The sequence below is a fragment of the Pituophis catenifer genome, unplaced genomic scaffold (genome assembly GCF_029215685.1).
Source record: "Pituophis catenifer annectens isolate HBS135680 unplaced genomic scaffold, rPitCat1.0.hap2 SCAF_2, whole genome shotgun sequence".
In the NCBI taxonomy this organism is placed as follows: domain Eukaryota; kingdom Metazoa; phylum Chordata; class Lepidosauria; order Squamata; family Colubridae; genus Pituophis; species Pituophis catenifer.
Genome location: NW_027256882.1, coordinates 242,429,199 through 242,447,738, shown reverse-complemented (window position 1 = coordinate 242,447,738; position 18,540 = coordinate 242,429,199). Strand labels below are relative to the sequence as shown.

Below are 18,540 nucleotides of genomic sequence, written 5' to 3'. Positions count from 1 at the left end.
TTTTTATAAGACTGAACTATTCAAATTACTGTTTAGTTATTAAACAAAAACATTTGTGTGAAGAATAAAAATAATACAGATATACAATTAATTATGTTATGTTGGTTTAATGCCAGATTTCAGAGTCATGAAATTCAGGTTCCTGCTTGTTTTTGATATATATAAATTTCATTTGTATATATTCAAATTAGGACATAATTAAATATAATTCTATTTAGTTAAACTGTTGCAAATTACAGGACATATTTTTGAAAAATAACAAGCTGTCAAAAACACAGATGCTTTGCTAATTAACAGGAAAATTATAATGAAAGTGTCTAATTTTATGAACATATAAACTTAGAAACAAATACTTTCTTATGCTTCCAGTATTCCTAATTGGCCAAAAGTTTGGTATAACACCTCTCAGAGAGTGAGCTAATGAATCTGGCTACTGATAATAACTATAAATATCTAATTAGCCTACATAAAATCTGTTTTGCTGTACCAATTTTTGATTACTATACATAATCATACTGGATGGAATGTTTCCTATTATTGCTCTATTTATTTGACCCTTAAAACTTTAGCAATGGCTAGTGAAAAACTCATGAAATAGAAATTTCACAGTTACACAGTTAAATGAGGATTAAGAAATAGCATGAGGGAAGCACCCTAATATGAAATCATTACTGCTCAATGAGGGTGAATATAAGCATGTTTCAGTAGCTATGTTCTCTGGCACAATCATCTGTTGTCATGTAAGAATTAAAGAATACGAGCCCTTGTAATTTCAACTAGGTACATGGCACTTTATCCAAACAGGAAACTGTTTATAGCAGGGGGATCTTGACAATTTAATATAGACACAGACAGAAAGGGATGGGAAAATATGAAATTGTTCCAACTGTAGATGCTGTGACAGAAAAGTCTTCCAGTACAGCTTTTAAAATAGTAATGGGGATAGTTGGCCTCAGGTGATTCTGAAGGCAAATATTATGACTATCAAAATAAATGGCTGGAAGTATTGGAAGGGAGCAGAAGATGAGATAGCTGATAATGAGGAATCTGAATAAATGAAAACTGCTGGAATGAATGTTAAGGGATAAATGAATGGACATATGCCATCCTAACACTGAATCTCTCAAGGAACAGTAGAAGTATAATTTGACTTGACACATGGACAGATGATCCTTAGAATAGTTCTCATCTAATTGGGGATAGGGAGGGGCTGAAGACATATGTAACCTATAAAGCAAGTTCACCGTATTACAAAATTCTGGGAGTTTTGTTTTTATATTAATTTAGGTCTCTTCCAAACCTGCGAATTGGACAACAATAAGTATCTTCTTATTGGCTCAGGAAATTTACTTTCCTGATTTCTGTTGCCATCGCTATGTCCAGTTTACAGTAGTTTCAAATACGTTGCAACTGAATGAGAACCAAGTCAGCTGAGCCCTTAAGCACAGCTAACACTGTGGGGCCACACAAGCTCTGACCTATTTCCAAATTCATACAGAAATCCCATAAGAAGCAAGAAACTAATGCTGGCAGTTGGCTGTGCAGAGTGTCCTAGCTGTAGGAAACAGCAAGTAGATATGAGTGAAGAAAAAAAAAAAACCAGTCAATTCACCACAAATATTGTCAGTGCAAAAATAATTTTGTTTCTCTGTGATGCAACAACATTTCTTGTGTTTGAACCCTATATCAGTTTAGTTTCCACTCTGTTGTTTAAAGTCAGAATAAAACTTACTTCTTTAATGCTGCAGCCTTGTGGAACTTCTGAGAAACCATTTTCCCCATTTGCAGGAATTCCTGGTTTGAGACTCTTCCCGGGTCCCTATCTTGCTTTCCTTTATTTTCAAGATCTGCAACAGCTTGCTGTATTTTCAATTATTCCTCTTAGGAACCAGTAGGTCTTTTTTTTTTTTTAAGAGAAGAATATAAAATATGGATGTGGATGGGAGGTGATATCTGAAGATGGGTAGATTATCTTCAAACAAGTTTTAAAGGAGTAAGGAAGTTCTCAAGCTATTCACCAATATTTTAATGTTGATGTAGTTATTTACTTCTAAATCACCCCATAACCATAATATCCAGGGCACTGAGTTTGCTTATGCAACATAAAATAAATAAATAAATACTGAAAAGATATTCCAATTTCATTAATTGGCTGAGTTCTCATTATATCTTCAGCCTAACGAAGAGATCTCATGGACTACAGAAAAGAAGAGCAATATTTCTTGAGTTCAAATAGCTAATTAATCCCCAGATGGAGTCCTTAACTAGATATTACCTTTATTCTCAGAAACAATAGAGATCATTTGACATTTTCCGCAAAGCACTGAAAAAAAATGTTGCATCAGAATTCCCAGATCACTGTGGGCATCATGGAGTCATGATTTGTAACTATCACTTACTGTCAATAGACAATCCTGGGGAATAAGAGGAGCTTAGGAAAGAAAATAGCTTTTCCCAGGGTTTAACTTTGAAGTAGATTCTGCCAGACTGGGACATCTGGATCATACCTACAATTAAGGGACACGCAAGCATACACACACACAAGAATGAGTCACTGCAGGGGTGAAATCTACTTAATTTCCTTACCAGTTTGGAAGCGCATGCAGACCTTCTGCATACCAGATCGCTGAACCACCAGCCAAGATCGCTACCGGATCAGGCGATCTGGTCCAATCCAGGAGCATTTCACCCCTGAGTCACTGGATTTTTCAATGGTTTAGTAGTTGTTTTTATTTAGAAAAGCAGGCAGAGGGTACTCGAAATTCTATTAGGGCAGTTGCTGTGGGGAAGAGATATTTATTTCTTCTTATGGCTCCTCCAGTCTAAACTGCTTACCATAAATCTGTCCAATTATTGCTTAAACCATTTATTTACTTAACATGCTGCTTAAATTAGCAAACGTAAAAAACAGGAATACACGGGATACTTCTGTCTTCCTGCAATAATCCTTGGGGAATGAATAAAACAAGTAGAGCTCTTTCAGTTGATGCCTAAGGGACTCATTATTTAGTCTGAAAAAGCTAAGTTTTAATGATGATTATTAAGCCCAAGAATATTTTCCAGAGGAGGAAGGCATATAGTCACCGTTTATTTGATGATTCACTGTGATGAAAAATCTTGGCACCCTGAAACATCCAGCAAAAAAAAAAAAAAAAAAAAACACCCCAGAATTATTTCTGACAACAAAAGAAAGTAATTGTTACAATGAAATGTTAGAAATTCTGCATGTTTTGTTCTGGCTACAATACTTGATATAATACTTGATACTTGAAATAATAAAAATTGCAGTTATTTTCCATCTTGGTTTTGTGCGTGTAGGTAAAATACATGACACTTTTGGCTGTCAAAGCCTTTTTTTAAAAAAAACAGCACTTCCTAAAAAATAATCCTGTGGGTTTTGTTTTGTTTTTTTCATTTTAAAAAATAAAATAAACTGAATCACCCTTTTTTTCCACACAACTGAAATCACACTCTTTTTTTTTTTTCAAAAAAAGGAAAGAAAGCTGGCTTGAATTTTGTGAAATGTTTACAAAGAGAAATCTCTGAGAAGATAAAATAAATTGAGGATTTATTCATACTTCCTGGCTCCCCCATTGTCACCTTTTATTAAATCCTCATTATCTATCAAGGGACCTTAGGGCATGCTTTTCTTAGGTTTGTTGCTGGCTAAATCCAACAGCTCAAAGGCTACTTCACAGAAGCAGGAATCCCCTTTAATTGAGTCACTGCTTATGATAATCTGTAATACCTTTTAGAACTATTCTTCCCATGAGTGCTACATTATACAGATTGTCCTCAACTTAGAACCAGTTGCTTAATGACCATATGTATGGTGGCCATGGAACAGGTACTTGGTGGCCTGTAAAGCATCTCCTGGCCATTATGAATAGAATAGAATAGAATAGAATAGAATAGAATAGAATAGAATAGAATAGAATAGAATAGAATAGAATAGAATAGAATAGAATAGAATATTCTTTATTGGCCAAGTGTGATTGGATACACAAGGAATTTGTCTCTGGTGCACAAGCTCTCAGTGTACGTACAAACAACAAAGTCATAAATCATAAGATACAATCATAAATTGTAAGATACAAACAACAAAGTGATAAATTATAAGATACCAATCGGAGAAAGTAATAGGAAAGATGAGAAGGATAATAGTAATACATGGTTGCGTCCCCACTGCTCCTTCCCAAAGTCATGCAACTGCATGCCAGGCTCTTGGCAACTAGTCTTTATGACCAATTGCAGGGTTCCACAGTCACATGACTATAATTTGCAACATTTTTTGCTGGTTTCCTACTGTCTGGACTAAACCCCTTGCAAGCTGTTGCAAAATACTGTGTGACTGGACTGGACCAGACAGGATTTCCTTCAAGTGGGTTAGAATCAAACCAACAGGAGCAGAGGAGAGAAGCAATTTAAATATTCAATGCAAGCATGCCCTGATGGAGGAAACAAATATTCTCACATGAGCATGTGGTTACTTTCAAAGACAAATCAAGAAACCAATAAAATAATAGACTTTGGGGGAAGCTATTGACTTACTGGATGTACATGTTTTCGCTTATTGGTATTGAAACACACACAGGAACTAAACAATAAAGATAAAGTTTAAAAGGCCACGGCTTATTTTTCTAGGTTCAAGTGAAGTTAGGTTTCTTTGTCATCAAAAAAAAAAAAATAGTTTTAAGATTAAGGTACCCATTCATTATGAGATATTATAAACATAAAGCATCCCCTTCTGACAGCATTTGGATTACCTCCTCTATTCCTATAAACTCTTATTTGGAGCCAGAAAGTCTATTATTTGAAATTTATTTCCATTGCAAGTGTATAGTTTGTGAATCAAAGCCATCACTGAGGATTTCTGAATGTATCAAGTATTGTATGAAAGAAAAGTGATGACCATATATGGCTATTTAGTTTTGTCCTAACATTCAAAGAAACAATACTTCACCTTGCCTTTTTTTAAAGAAATGTTTAGATTACTTTTAAAGACTTATGGGTTATGCAACTGATTGAGAACATAATAGTCAGTTTTCAAATTTATGAATATGAACTTACAGGTCACTTCCAGCTTGGCAGAAAGGAAAAAAAGATCACATGGTGTAATCTCACAATAAAACATAAATCTATTCTGTATCCCATTGAGAACTTTGAAGTCCAATAATAGACATTGCCATCAAGTTGTTTACTTTTTCCTCTTCTAAACTGATCTTCAGCAAAATGGTATAATTAATTCAGCATTCTTTTTTCCCCAGAACCTACAGTATTGCTTAAAAATACCTTAAATGGTAAACAGCTTGGTCAATCTTGATATGCACCAATTAATGCAAATTGGAATGATGGACCAAATCTTAGCAGGCTGAAAACAAGGTATATTTTCCATTGTTTCTTCCCAATGGCCCTCTAATAAATCTCACATTTTCCTTCTCCATAACAACCTAGCATTTGTAACCCTGTGAAGCCCTTAGGTTCACGGCATGTTTCACCATATTCATTTCATTATTTACTATTATAGTTTTCATGATGAGAGAAAAAAGCTTACTAGGATACATAAATATTTCAAATGTGTTATTTCTTCAAATGAATATTCAAGGAACAGCCTACTAGAATGCTTTACCCACCTTATTAAAATCCATCTACTATGGATCATTTCTTTCATTTTCTATGTTGTGTGGCAGATGAAATCTGCAGCTCAAAGTGTTGGAGATCTTCAAGTTCATTATGAAGATGCTAAAATCTACTTAACCCAAATGCTGTAATGTTAATAATTATTTTTTTGTTATGAATACAAAATAATACTGCCTAGTATGAAGGCAATGACATGACTTAAAAAAATATTCATTAATGACCTTTGAAAGATAGATTCAAGTACATTCATGAATATACCATATATATGTGTGTGTGTGTGTGTGTGTGTGTGTGTGTGTGTGTGTGTGTGTTTTCTGAGGTTTTCGCAGGTATTTGTATGTAGGTCTTTGGTTCTCCCACATAAAATTGGAGATGTCTTGGCAATGTTTCGACGAAGTCTCATTCGTCATCTTCAGGCTGGTGTTTTCGGCTTCGTGCTTCTAGTGCGATGTGTGCGATCACACACATTGCTCCTAGAAGCACGAAGCCAAAAACACCAGCCTGAAGATGACGAATGAGACTTCATCGAAACGTTGCAAGACACCTCCAATTTTATGTGGGAGAAAACCCGAATAACCAAAGACCTACCTATATACACACACACACACACACACACACACACACACACACACACACACATATATATATATATATATATATATATATATATATATATATATTCAAAATAAATTCCACTATGGTCAGCTAGCCAGGCCTGCTCAACTGACAGAAGTATAATAATGATATATTTCAAAATCATTTTTATTTAATTTGGATATTTTATCTTTTTTAAAAAATCTATTTTTTTAAAAAAAAATTAAAATGTGTTCATATATTTCTTTTCAGAATTAAAAAAGACACTTCCCCAAAAAACAGAAAATCAAAAAAAGGACACATAGAAACCATCTTATTGAAACATCAGAGCACTACAAATGTAGTCAGATTTCTCTCAGTTACTCTTTAAGATTAGAATTTCTGATATTTTTTATCCCAAAGAACTCCATAGTATTTAAAAATCAACTGAAAGACAACCACAGAGAACATTAAGTCCAAACAAGCACAACTACTTATGTCCAGAGAGACTGTAATGGAATATTATAACTTTCATGGAAACAGCTTTCATGAAAAAGACTTTGAGCAAACATCATAAAACTCTGCCAACTTCTGGAAAAACCATTACTAATGTCCCTAGCAGATTGTCTTCAAAACAGGCCTCAACATCCATTGGGTCAGAGCTTCCTGCACTTTCACCAGATGTAGTGAGTTTAAATTCTGTAGTTAAAACAAATCCTGGAAAAAAGAGGCCCAAAACTGTGACAGTATCAAAAAAGCAAAACATTGGAAGCATGTCTCAGGATCAATGGGATCGACCAGTTATCCCACCAAGAAGACCAGGCTTAAGGGTGTGCTATATCTGTGGCAAAGAGTTTGGTTCACAATCTCTTCCTATTCATGAACCAAAATGTCTGGAGAAGTGGCATATTGAAAATAGCAAACTACCGAAACATCTCAGGAGAGCACCACCTGTTAAACCTCAGGTTCTTCCTGGAAAGTCTTCTAGTATAGCAGCTGAAAATGAAGCAGCAGCTCAGAGTTTTCAAGCTCAGCTCCAGCCCTGTCAAAACTGTGGTCGCACTTTCCTCCCAGATCGCCTCCTTGTACATCAAAAGAGTTGCAAACTGAAGTCTAATCCATGTTCTTCAAACTCCAAGTTGCTTACATCTACAGGTTATGGGGCATCATCATCAGACAAGGTAAATGAGAAGGCATCATACCTAGCTGAAAGAGGCCCCCATTGTTCTCATGTGCAGACTGCAAGATGATATTCTACTGGAATTGAAGTTAATGGTAAAATCTTCACTCTTGATTTCAGTCATGCTAGGGTCTTATGCCAGAAAATATAAATAAGTATTTTACATTATGAGCAAATGGCACCAACAACAAAACCTTAGAAGTTCAGATCAAGACCTGTCCCTAGGACAAGGGTGGGCAATTAATCTTCCAAAGGACTATAGTGGAGGGTAGAATTATAGGGCCGCCACTGCAGCCCCTGCCACCACAGCCCCCACCAACACTGTGGGCCCCATTCCTGCCATGGGCCCAGACAGGCACAACAAAAGGGCCAGATGTGGCCCGCAAGCTGCAGAATGGTCAGGTGTGGTCTAGGACGAAATAAGAAGAAAGGTGCAATCATACTATTTCATTTTGATAGAATACTCAGCATAACAGTTTGCTCTTTTTTAGCCTAATTGTGGTACTAATTTAATGTATTTGGATGTAAAAATTAACATGAAGCACATAGAACATTTTGCAATTTGAAATTGCTATAGCCATGCTAGGATAAAGACCAATATTTTTCAAAAGGCAGATTAACTTGCAATGTAACTTCTCCTTGTAATGGAAATCATTTAGGTCTTTTTATATATCCTACGTGCTAGATTACTAGATGTATAGCAAGGCAGTAGAGAGGATTGTAAATTGATTCTTGCAGGGTATGCAAGGAATCTTTCATGAGCTTGTCCTTTAACTGTGATTTACAAAAATTTACATGAGAAAATATATTTGTTAAACATCATCTAGGAATATAGCAACAGTTAATGAGCATCAGCTAAATATTGAATTTATTAAGGTTTCCATCTCTATGTTTCCCTCAGGCTGAATGTGCATAGGGAAAAATTTAAATTTAAAATTTCAGCTACTATTAAAGGACTTTTTTTCCCTTCCAGAAATAAATTCAAAAATACTTCTTTTCCTTCTCCAAAGAATTAATAACTTTTCTTTGCAATGGAGTAAGGTAGAATGGGCTATAATATGATTATGCCATCTACTTAAATATTAAGTAATTAATATTATTTAATATTAAGTAATACTTAATATTAATATTAAGTAATAATAACATTATGATCATCAAATATGGAGTTCTTTTCTAAGTAAAGACTTTACACACTCGAACAATCCCAAGGAAGTACTAAGCTAAAATCAAGCAAGTAGAATGCTCTTGTAGCTCTAGCAATGACTGGTTGTTAATTGAGAGCTTTTCTCCCAGAACTAATGAATGTGCACAAAATTCAGTCAGAAGCATAGTGTTTTCTTTTACTACCTTGGGGATCCTTACTCTCCATACTGAGTTAGGTTCTTAAATGTACATTCCTTTACTGAATTGTTTGAAACTGCACCCATGGCATCTATACTAACTTAAAACAAGAGGTAATTTGGCTTATTTCACTGATTTGCTTGGGAAATTTTTAGGAATAAATGAGTTGACCCACCCACAGGGTTCTTCTATAGCAATCTTTTTTCAAACTTGGCAATTTTAAGATTGGCTCAGCCAGCCAGCTGAGATATTCTGGGAGTTGAAGTCCACACATCTTAAAATTGTTACGTTTGAAATACACTGTTCTAAAGACTGGTCTGATAATGTCTCTCATTGAACAATAGAGGATCAACATTAATTACAGGATACAACTGAAAATATACAGTCCCAGTTGTGGGAATGAGTCAGCACTTTAATCAGAAAAGGGAAACAATATGGAGACTCTACAGTCTGTAAAGATTCTCAGTCATCAGGTCATGGTTGTCCCAAAGGTGCTTTTTCAGGAGGCACTGGACTTACTTGTTTTTTCTTTTGAAGATGTTTCGCTTCTTGGATGAGAAGCTAAACATTTTCTTGGGTGAGAAGCTTCTTGAATGAGAAGCGAAATGTCTTCAAAAGAAAAAACAAGAAAGTCCAGTTGCCGCCTGAAAAAGCACCTTTGGGACAATATGGACGGTATTTAAATTCACTTTTTGAGAGCTTCATCAGAAGCACTTTAAGAGAAAATATAGGGGAAATAATTTCACACTCTTGGATTAAGGAAATAATAATCCTTCTGCTTCAGCAATTTCTTGTAAGGCATACTTTTCTTCATTGCTTTTGTTCTGTCATTCTCTAATCTTCTCAAGCCTTTAAAACCATAGGTTACATTAAACTGTTATCAATCATAACTCTATTCTTAAAAATAACGATGGTCCCCATACAAGACCAATAAACTTTAAAAAAAAAATGCTCCACTGAATTTTTATCCAAGGCCTGATTTATTCCCAACTGAATCTTTTCTGATCTGTAGAGAAAGCCAGTTTCACTCTTATGAACTTGTTAGTTCAATATAATTGTTTTGTTATGCAATTGCTAGGAATATATGGGCTCATTTGGATTAACCAAGTTTGATTGCGCCTCAAGAAATAGTCTAAAGCAGCGTTTCTCAACCTGAGCAACTTTAAGATGAAAACTGCTGAAATTTTAAAAAAATCAAAAGCTTGCTTGCCTAAGCTGTGTAGGTCTGTTTAGATATCCTGGTTCTTGAATCCTGCTTTGGATAGCTTTTTGTTATGGGAAGCATAAGCATTCCAGAGATTAATATTCTTCCAGTGAAGAAAAATGACTGTGATCTTCCATGGAAAATTTTTCCTACTTCCTGCCTTGGTTGCTACTTAATGCTTCTAATGTCTTGTTTTGATGCTCTTCTTGTCAATCTACGGCAACCACTTAATTCCCTTGGCTCTGTTTCTTGACTATCAGATACCGCCATCTGCTGCTTTTCTCTATTGTATGTCCTCTTACAAAATAAAAATACATGTTGTTTCTGGTATTTCCTGTCAAGGTCATCAAAAATTGAAGTATTTCTATGTTCTCACTGCAACTGAGGGGCTAATATAGAGATACTTCTTGCCCTGTGTTTGCCTGTGAGGTAGTGCATACAAGAAACACAACCAGGAGTACTAGCTCTGTATTTATTGTGACAGAATAATAACAGGACATAAAGTACAGTGTTATCTTAGTACTCAAACACTTTGAAACTCATCAGATGTGGTACTCAATACATTTTGACGCAAAATTTTTGTTCCAGTGCTCATTGTTTGTTTGGTACTCAACATAAAAGTTAGAAGTTGTCGGTGTCAGCTGCCTTGTGACTTGTTACATTATTTTTATGGGAAAAATTTGTTTGGTACTCATCATTTTTGGTACTCATCAACCTCCTGGAACCAATTAACAATGAGTACCAAGGTACCACTGTAAACAAAGAGTTACATTAACAGAATCTTGCAAGACTGAAAGCATTTCTCCCCTCCTTTCTTTTTTGGTCTCTGGAAATCTAGGAAGAGTCCCTTCTGATACATTCCTCATGTCCTCCCTCCTTCTGTGGGCTGACATATCTTTTACATGCTGATTGGGTAGTGTGAAGCTCTCCCTCCTGTCTCCCAAGGTCAATCTCACATACCATTACACCCTGAAAGCCATATTTGAATTCCAGTACAACTACATCATTTTAAAAAATGAAGCCACAAAGCCTTCATTTTTTTCCAATTTCCAGGGGGATAGTTTTGTTACTCGGTTGCATTAAAACTGCCAAAGAATTTGGCAACATCTTAAAAAGATTTATTAAGGCATAGGGTATTCTGGACATTATGATCATCAGATGTATGGAATTCTCTCTTAAGAAAAAAGTGTACACACTCAAACACACTTAGGGAATGGATAAGAAAAGACATGGACAGAGAAATAAAATACAGTAAGGTCAAAGACTGACAATTCATAAAATCATTTTTGGTTCATAAATATGACACAAACATTCATTCTCTATAAGGCTGAGTGAAATATTTTTCTGTTTAATTTTCAGCTAATAACTAGATGCTATCATCACTGGATGCAATTCTTTAAATTCTTTTCACTTTATTGTTTGCAAAGTTATTTTCAGGGACTATTGTGGACAAATGTTGGAGTAAAGTTAGGAAAGTGGGAAACACAATCGCCTGGTCAATTCAGGGAGTGCTAACAAAGGGAAGAAGCCTTTTCTCCAATGGTGCTAGGCAATCAGTTTTTGAAACTGAATAAAATTGAATAAAGGTGGAATCATAAACTTTGGCTACTTACCAATTTCAACAATGTTTTCCATTCATATCATTATTTTTTATTAAATCCTTAAGAAAAAAAAAAAACAATACTGGATCAGAAAACTGTGAGCTTTGAAAGAAAACAGATTTCTAAGGGTTTGAATACCTTAAATATATTGTTGTATATTATATCTGAGTGGAATTCCCCACAGTATTTTAAACAATTGACCAAATAACTGCAAGGTTCTGCAATCTGTGGCAGTCCCATTATGACATCATGACACAAATGACATTCAGTACACAATTCCCGTCATTTGTGTGATGATGTTGTAATGCATGTGATTTTTTAAATCCCTCCCTTCCCCCCCTCCCTATTTGCCATGCAAGGGCTAAAACTCCAGGAAATCAATATATATGTTTAACAATAAAAATAATTTGGACTCTGAAGCAGGACCTCAAGGCTTTGAGTTGCCCGGAGGCAGAAAGTTCATCTGTGCATCATCCCCACAATTTTCTCATTTTTTTTTCTCCCTGCTGAAGTCAATAGTCCAATACTCAGGAAAGGGGGGAGCTGTAATCCAAAACAAATTAACTCTTAGCATTATATTTTAACCAATTGATTTGCTGCCTTGAATGAATAATATTGAGCTACTGGATTCTTTCAAATATTGAACTATTGAACTTCATGATGTGGAAGGCAGGATGATTATTTCTATTTTGAAAAGTCCAAATTATCAACCTATTAGCAAGTACAATACATTGGTTAAAATGTGACTTCGCTTTTGCCACTCAAAGGTAGCTTTAAATCTTTTCTATTTTTAGTATATGGGGACTATTTCATATCTTGGAGAAAAAGGCCATATAATCTAGTAGAACTCCTTGCATTTATAAAATCTTCTCTCACCTCTCCAAGTTAAAGACTCCAGTTGAGATAGGTAGATCTGCTCCAGCATTTATTAAGTAGGTTTGCTATAGTTTATTTGTATAAGTTAATGCAATGCAAGGGGCTAGCAACTTTTTCAAATATCAAATGCTGTTGTTTTATATCATGTAATAGCATTGGCATATCTGTCCCAACATATTTTAAATGACTAAAATCTGACCATATCATCAACTTTCATAATTTTAGGTGATTGTACCCAAGTCCAAAACCAAAATGACACATGGCAATTCTTTCCATCTGAATTCTCATCCCTTTAGACAAAATCTTGCTAGACCAAAGACCCTACTATCTTCATCTACAATACACTTTCTGAACTAACATAGAGGAGCTGTCTTCACCCTCTTTCTCTCATACTTTATACTGTATCTGGGCTAAGTTACCTCTTACTCCTCTGGTATGTATCCCTTCCCTTCTGGGGATCTGCCTCCTCACATATTCCATTATATATTCTGAAATCTCATCCCACCCCAAATCTTATGAAATTTGAGAATGCCAACATCCCAAAAGACTGAACTATTTAATGAGATTTCAGTCATTTTTATTTAATTTTAATGAAAATGTTTTAACTGAATGTTTTATTAAGGTAAAATTATTATTTCAATTATTTTAAATTAACAGGGTGGATGCAATTGCCATCTTGGAAATGTTGCAGGAATGTTAGACAAATATAAATCAATCCAGATTTATTACTATAGATCAGAGAACATTTTTTTACAAGTTGTTACGCATACTAGGACTGCTCTGATTAGGCTTCCTTAGACAGCACAAACTTAGTTCCGGGAAACCTCTTTAATTCAAACACTGTGAATTAATGTTATTCCCAGTCAAAAGCCTTATAAAACAGTTTTGCAGGGGAGTGTCTACAAACACTCACCTTATCTCCCTTGGAATGCTGCCAGAGAACTAATTGCCACATGCAGGGCAAGGCCAAACTTAGCACAGAGTCAAACTGAGTCACAGCTTTTACCGACCAGATGAACTAATTGCTTCCTGCAAAATCTCACGTCCTATTCGCTTCTCTTTCATGTTTTATGGGAGGGGCCAATCATCTCCAAGCCTTATTCCCAAATCAACCCTGTTTTCTTAATTGTCCCTGTCTCCTGGCAGCTCTGCACATGCACACACTGGGAACAGGCTCACACTGTTCTTCTGCCTCACTGATGTCAGATTCTGGAGACTCCAGAGGCAGCAAAGAATTACCAGATGGCCTTGGCCCCCTCTCTGCCTCTGACTTAGAGCCCTTGTCCAAGCCTTCCCCAGACTCCAGGACTGGCCCACGTTCCTCCCCAATCTCCTCACTGTCCAAATCTGCTGCCAGCTCTGCTGGTTACTGGTGGGCCACAACAAGGACAGAGTCCCCAACCCTGGGCTGTGGACCACTATTGGGCTGTGAGCCATTTGGAACTGGGCCCTGGAAGGGGCGGCTAAGCATGCACGTGCATCCCCACTTGTACAAGCAACATGTGAGCACATTCACACCTACTCCACCTGCGCAAGCATGCAGTTGGCCACTCGCATGGGACCATCCCCTCTCTCCCCTCCTGCCAGTCCACAAAGCTGGAAAAGTTGGGTAACTGGTGAGCCAGTTGAGTCTCATAAGGGCTTTGTGGCTCAGCAGACTAAAAGCATTGTGATTAACACCAGCTGTCTGCAATTACTGTAAGTTCAAATCTCACCAGGCTCAAGATTGACTCAGCCTTCCATCCTTTCTAAGGTAGGTAAAATGAGGACCCAGTTGTGGGGGCAATAAGCTGACTTTGTATAAATATACAAAAGTATGACGGTTATTGCTTAATGCATTGTAAGCCGCCCTGAGTCTCCGGAGAAGGGCGGCATATAAATCAAATTAAAAAAAAAAAACTGGATTAGAAGCATCTTGAGAGTGCTGTAAAGCACTGTGAAGTGACATATAAGTGCTATCTTGAGGGAAGGTTCAAAAAAGTCAAGAGGACAGCTCAGCTCATGACCAAAGCCTGTTCTTTTTTTATGTGTGTCACATGCTTGACATCCATCAAGCAAAATGGGCTGGGGCTATAGTCACCTGGTTGCAGCTGTTGTTATCTTACATCTCCTACAGACACCTCTGGAATAGACCCATTTCCAATATTGGTAAATTTTCTTTTCAACTGTTTTCTTATCATCTCCTTGATGAAATGTCCACAGTAGATTTCATACAAACAAATAATAACCCACTTAAAAGCTTGGAAAATCAGCCAGCCCCAGGAGATTCATGTAACTGATACAAATATTTATCTATGAATTAGAAATTACCAACCTCTGAATCCATGTTTTGTAGATATTGAAATACCTTATCATGTACTTTGGAGCTTGCTTTTCTATCTCATTATCAGTAGAGTTTCCTTTAATGCAACATTACTCCCTTCCTGCAACTTAATTTGTTTTAAGAGTTCAATTGTCTTTTAACTGCATTTGTTATTTGCAGTCTCCCATGATAAGGCGACCTCCTACAGTTATTTGTTATATTTGTGGCCGTGAGTATGGAACCCATTCCATAGGCATCCATGAACCACAATGTCTGAAAAAATGGCACATTGAGAACAATCAACTGCCAAAACATTTGCGAAGAGCTGAACCTGTAAAGCCAGTTGTCTGTTCCATAGGAGGTAAGTTACAAACAAGCCAGCCAAGCAGTTGCTGGTTAGGGATGAAGGACAACTCTTTAGGATGAAACCAATTTTAGAAAGGCTGCATCAACTTCTCTGGCATACACGTGATCCATGGATCACAGTGCCTGTACTGCTGTGACAATATGGCTTCTAGAGGCATATTTTCAAAGACATCAGCAAGTTTTAACAGGTACTCTTCAAATTGCAGTCAATATTCTGGAGATTTAAATGAAATGCTTCCATCCTCTATGTTTGCAACCACATTTCAAGACAGTATTATAAAAAGTTAAACTTTTCATATGGACCAGGGACCTTCATATGGATCAGGAAGCAATCATGACATAATTAAGAACTTGTGTGATACAGATCCCAAAAAAATTCCAGAATATTTTATTCAGTGGTTTCCTCCCCCCATAACTGTAATATATATTTAAAACTAAAAAACAGATTACTTTTAAAATGTTATGACAGTTTGATATGAGCATAGCAACCCCCCTTCAAAATAGTCAATAAAAACTATGGAAAGATTATAAATTTTGGGGAACTGGGGAATGGAATCCTGGCCAAATTTTACACCTTGAACATTTGCCCAAATCTATGAAGTTGTCTGGATCCTGGAAGACTTCCAGAAGTAGAATAATGGAATTTATTGTAGATCCCATGGCCATCTTTGAAAAAGCAACTGTGGGTTTCAGCTAAGCATCTTTATTTAACAGACCTTCCTGCAAATCTAATCCATCCTATATAGACTGGTTGTGTCTTTAAAATATTTGAAAGTCACATGAGGAGCTGGTTTTTCTGCACCCCACTATTGATACTTGAATTGTTTTAGCTGTTCTTGAGCATAGGAATGGAAATTTAGATGGCTACAAGAAAGACAATCACAGATTTCTAGCAAGCATATTCAAATTCAGAACAATCTTAATTTGTGAAAGGATCAGTTTGGACTTTTGAATCAGTTCAGAAAAAGTATATTTGCACCTGCATTATCAAACCTATCACACATCCCCATGTTGTTACCATTCCTCCCCTCCCCCAAATTGATTCAGAAGTGCCTGACTCTATTTGATACTTTAAATTACCATGGAGATTGAATTTAGAAATTTAAATGGATTCATCAAATTGCTTTTGGATTGAATCTCTGAGCTGGATACTTGGACAGCTCTAATATCTAAGAGCTTTTAAGATGGGTAGGAATAATCATGCAATACGTTACTCCAGTTTTGCTTTTTGTTTGCCAAAAGGTTCAAACTATACGTGATTCAAGAGTTGCATGTAGCAATCCAAAACTCATTTTCTTTTGCCAGGGCTGGGGCTCGAGCATTAGTGAAAAGGGGTGTGTGGGGGGAGGAGGGGGAAAATAGTGTTAATTTAATGTTCTCCTTAAAAGGAATGCAGTGGCTCAGTGGCTAAAACACTGAGCTTGTCGATCAAAAAATCGGCAGTTCAGTGGTTCGAATCCCTAGTGCCACATGACGGGGTCAGCTCCTGTTACTTGTCCCAGCTTCTGCCAACCTAGTAGTTCGAAAGCACATAAAAATGCAAGTAGAAAAATAGGAACCACCTTTGGTGGGAAGGTAAAAGCATTCTGTGCGCCTTTGGCATTTAGTCATGCTGGCCACATGGTCACAGAGACGTCTTCAGACAGCATTGGTTCTTCAGCTTTGAAACAGAGATGAGCGCCACCCCCTAGAGTCAGGAACGACTAGCACATATGTGCGAGGGAACCTTTACCTTTAATGTTCTCCTTAATATTCAGCCTTTTCTCCACAACTCCAGTGCTTCTGGATTAATACTGGCAAGATAAGTATAAATCCGAAACGCTGAACTTTACACGAGACAGAAAGCTTTGGAGACAACTTCAACAGAGAACTCAACTAACAGGGAAAAGATTAAGCATTCACTTTCTCTACTCACTTTTTAACTGCAAAATACCTTCCCCCAGAGAGATACTTTTGGAAGGAGAAGAGGCCAATGTAATGCTGCTTTACATTGCTTAATGTTAAATATATGGCATGCACATTCATTTCCTGAAAAGGAGTATAATTGCTGCAGCCAAAAGAATACAGTTGATGGCTCATCTAGCAAAGAGGAACATACACATTAAAAGATGTAAGGCTTTTACCCTTATATGAATCATAGTTCAAGAGTATGGCTTCTTGTGGGGAAAAAAAAGATATCATTTTGTCTCTGACAGAAATAACCTTTGTTTTCAGGAATTTTGCACGTAGTATCTTCAAATCTAGCTAATGCGTTAAAAGCTGTGCTTTCAAATGCCAGTCCTTGTGAGAAAAGCAAATTATTTGAGATTTCTCTCATCCTTCTCTGCCACAAAGAATGTGAGGTTCAAGAAGCTACTGGCATAAACTTCAGCTAAAGGTAGCTCTTTGAAAAAGAAATTGCATTCAATCCCCCTTTTAAGTAAAAAATGGGAGCAAAGATGTTGATGCAAATTATAGCATTTAACATGCATGCCAGCTGCCTTAATCTCTAAATAATTGCAGAAAAAACTGTAGCTGAAATTGCTGTGTATGGGAAAGGATAAGAAAATGGACTTAACCTGATGTCTGCTGATTTTGCTCTTTGGGTCATTGAGTTTATAGTACTCTGAGTCACACTGAAGACATTAAAAAAAATGAAATTGGAACTAAGCAGAATTCTTTATCCCAAACAGCAAGAGTGAAAAAGTGAGAGAACACTGTACATTTTTTCTTCATCCTTTTGGTTGGATAATGTTGATTCATTAAGCAGGATTTAAAAAAAAAAAAGAAAAAAGACGTGGTAACACAGTCTGATATTTGAAGGGTAGGCAAATACGTTAAGAATGTGTAACGCAGCACATGCTGAAATGGTTTCTCCAGAAGTACAAGATTATTCAGTTGTAGTTAGCTTTATGTGACTCCTGAGACAATAAGCAGAGTTTTGCTGGGTTTTTCTTCCCTCATAAGGGCTATGATTTAGTTAAAACTGAAAGGCTCAGTCAACAGGTATTTCCTAAAACTATTTTCCATAAAAACTGAGTATGATTCTCTAGAATGAAAACTGATATTTTCTCTCTTTAAATTTTTTCCAGCCAAAGGTTACTATGATCTTGATGCTTTAAATGAGTCTGCGTGGCAAAGCGCCCAGAGCCAGCTAGTTCCATGTGATATTTGTGGCCGTACCTTCCTGCCAGACAGACTGATTGTCCATCAGCGGTCCTGTAAACCAAAGATACCAAAATAAAGCTTTCCTCATGTTAAGGAATTAAAGAACAAAATTGTTCTCTAACCTCTAGAATGAAAGTTTCGACAATGAAGAATCATTGAACTATATAGACTCATTCCGAGTCTGCCCTGCATAAAATTAACATAGTATTGATTATGTGAGTGACATATGGGACCTGTAGCACCTGTGACAGTGTTTTGCAGCAATTATTGATGAAGTGGCTCATAAGGACAAAAAGAACCTTTATGGAAA

General features: G+C 36.5%; 1 protein-coding gene across 1 annotated transcript; it reads left to right on the top strand.

Moving 5' to 3' along the window:
• The first annotated feature begins 6,746 nt into the window (after nucleotides 1-6,746).
• On the top strand, nucleotides 6,747-18,306 carry ZNF475 (zinc finger protein 475). The gene is made up of 3 exons (XM_070935706.1): nucleotides 6,747-7,394; nucleotides 14,898-15,078; nucleotides 18,155-18,306. Exons 1-3 carry the CDS (start codon nucleotides 6,747-6,749, stop codon nucleotides 18,304-18,306), a joined length of 981 nt encoding a protein of 326 aa, XP_070791807.1.
• The last annotated feature ends 234 nt before the right edge of the window (nucleotides 18,307-18,540 follow it).

Excerpts from the sequence above, each read along its gene's own strand:
- ZNF475 (XM_070935706.1), top strand. The coding sequence starts at position 6,747 with ATGGAAACAGCTTTCATGAAAAAGACTTTGAGCAAACATCATAAAACT. Across the intron at positions 7,395-14,897 it reads GGGCATCATCATCAGACAAG|TCTCCCATGATAAGGCGACC; the intron begins GTAAATGAGAAG and ends TGTTATTTGCAG. Across the intron at positions 15,079-18,154 it reads AGTTGTCTGTTCCATAGGAG|CCAAAGGTTACTATGATCTT; the intron begins GTAAGTTACAAA and ends AATTTTTTCCAG.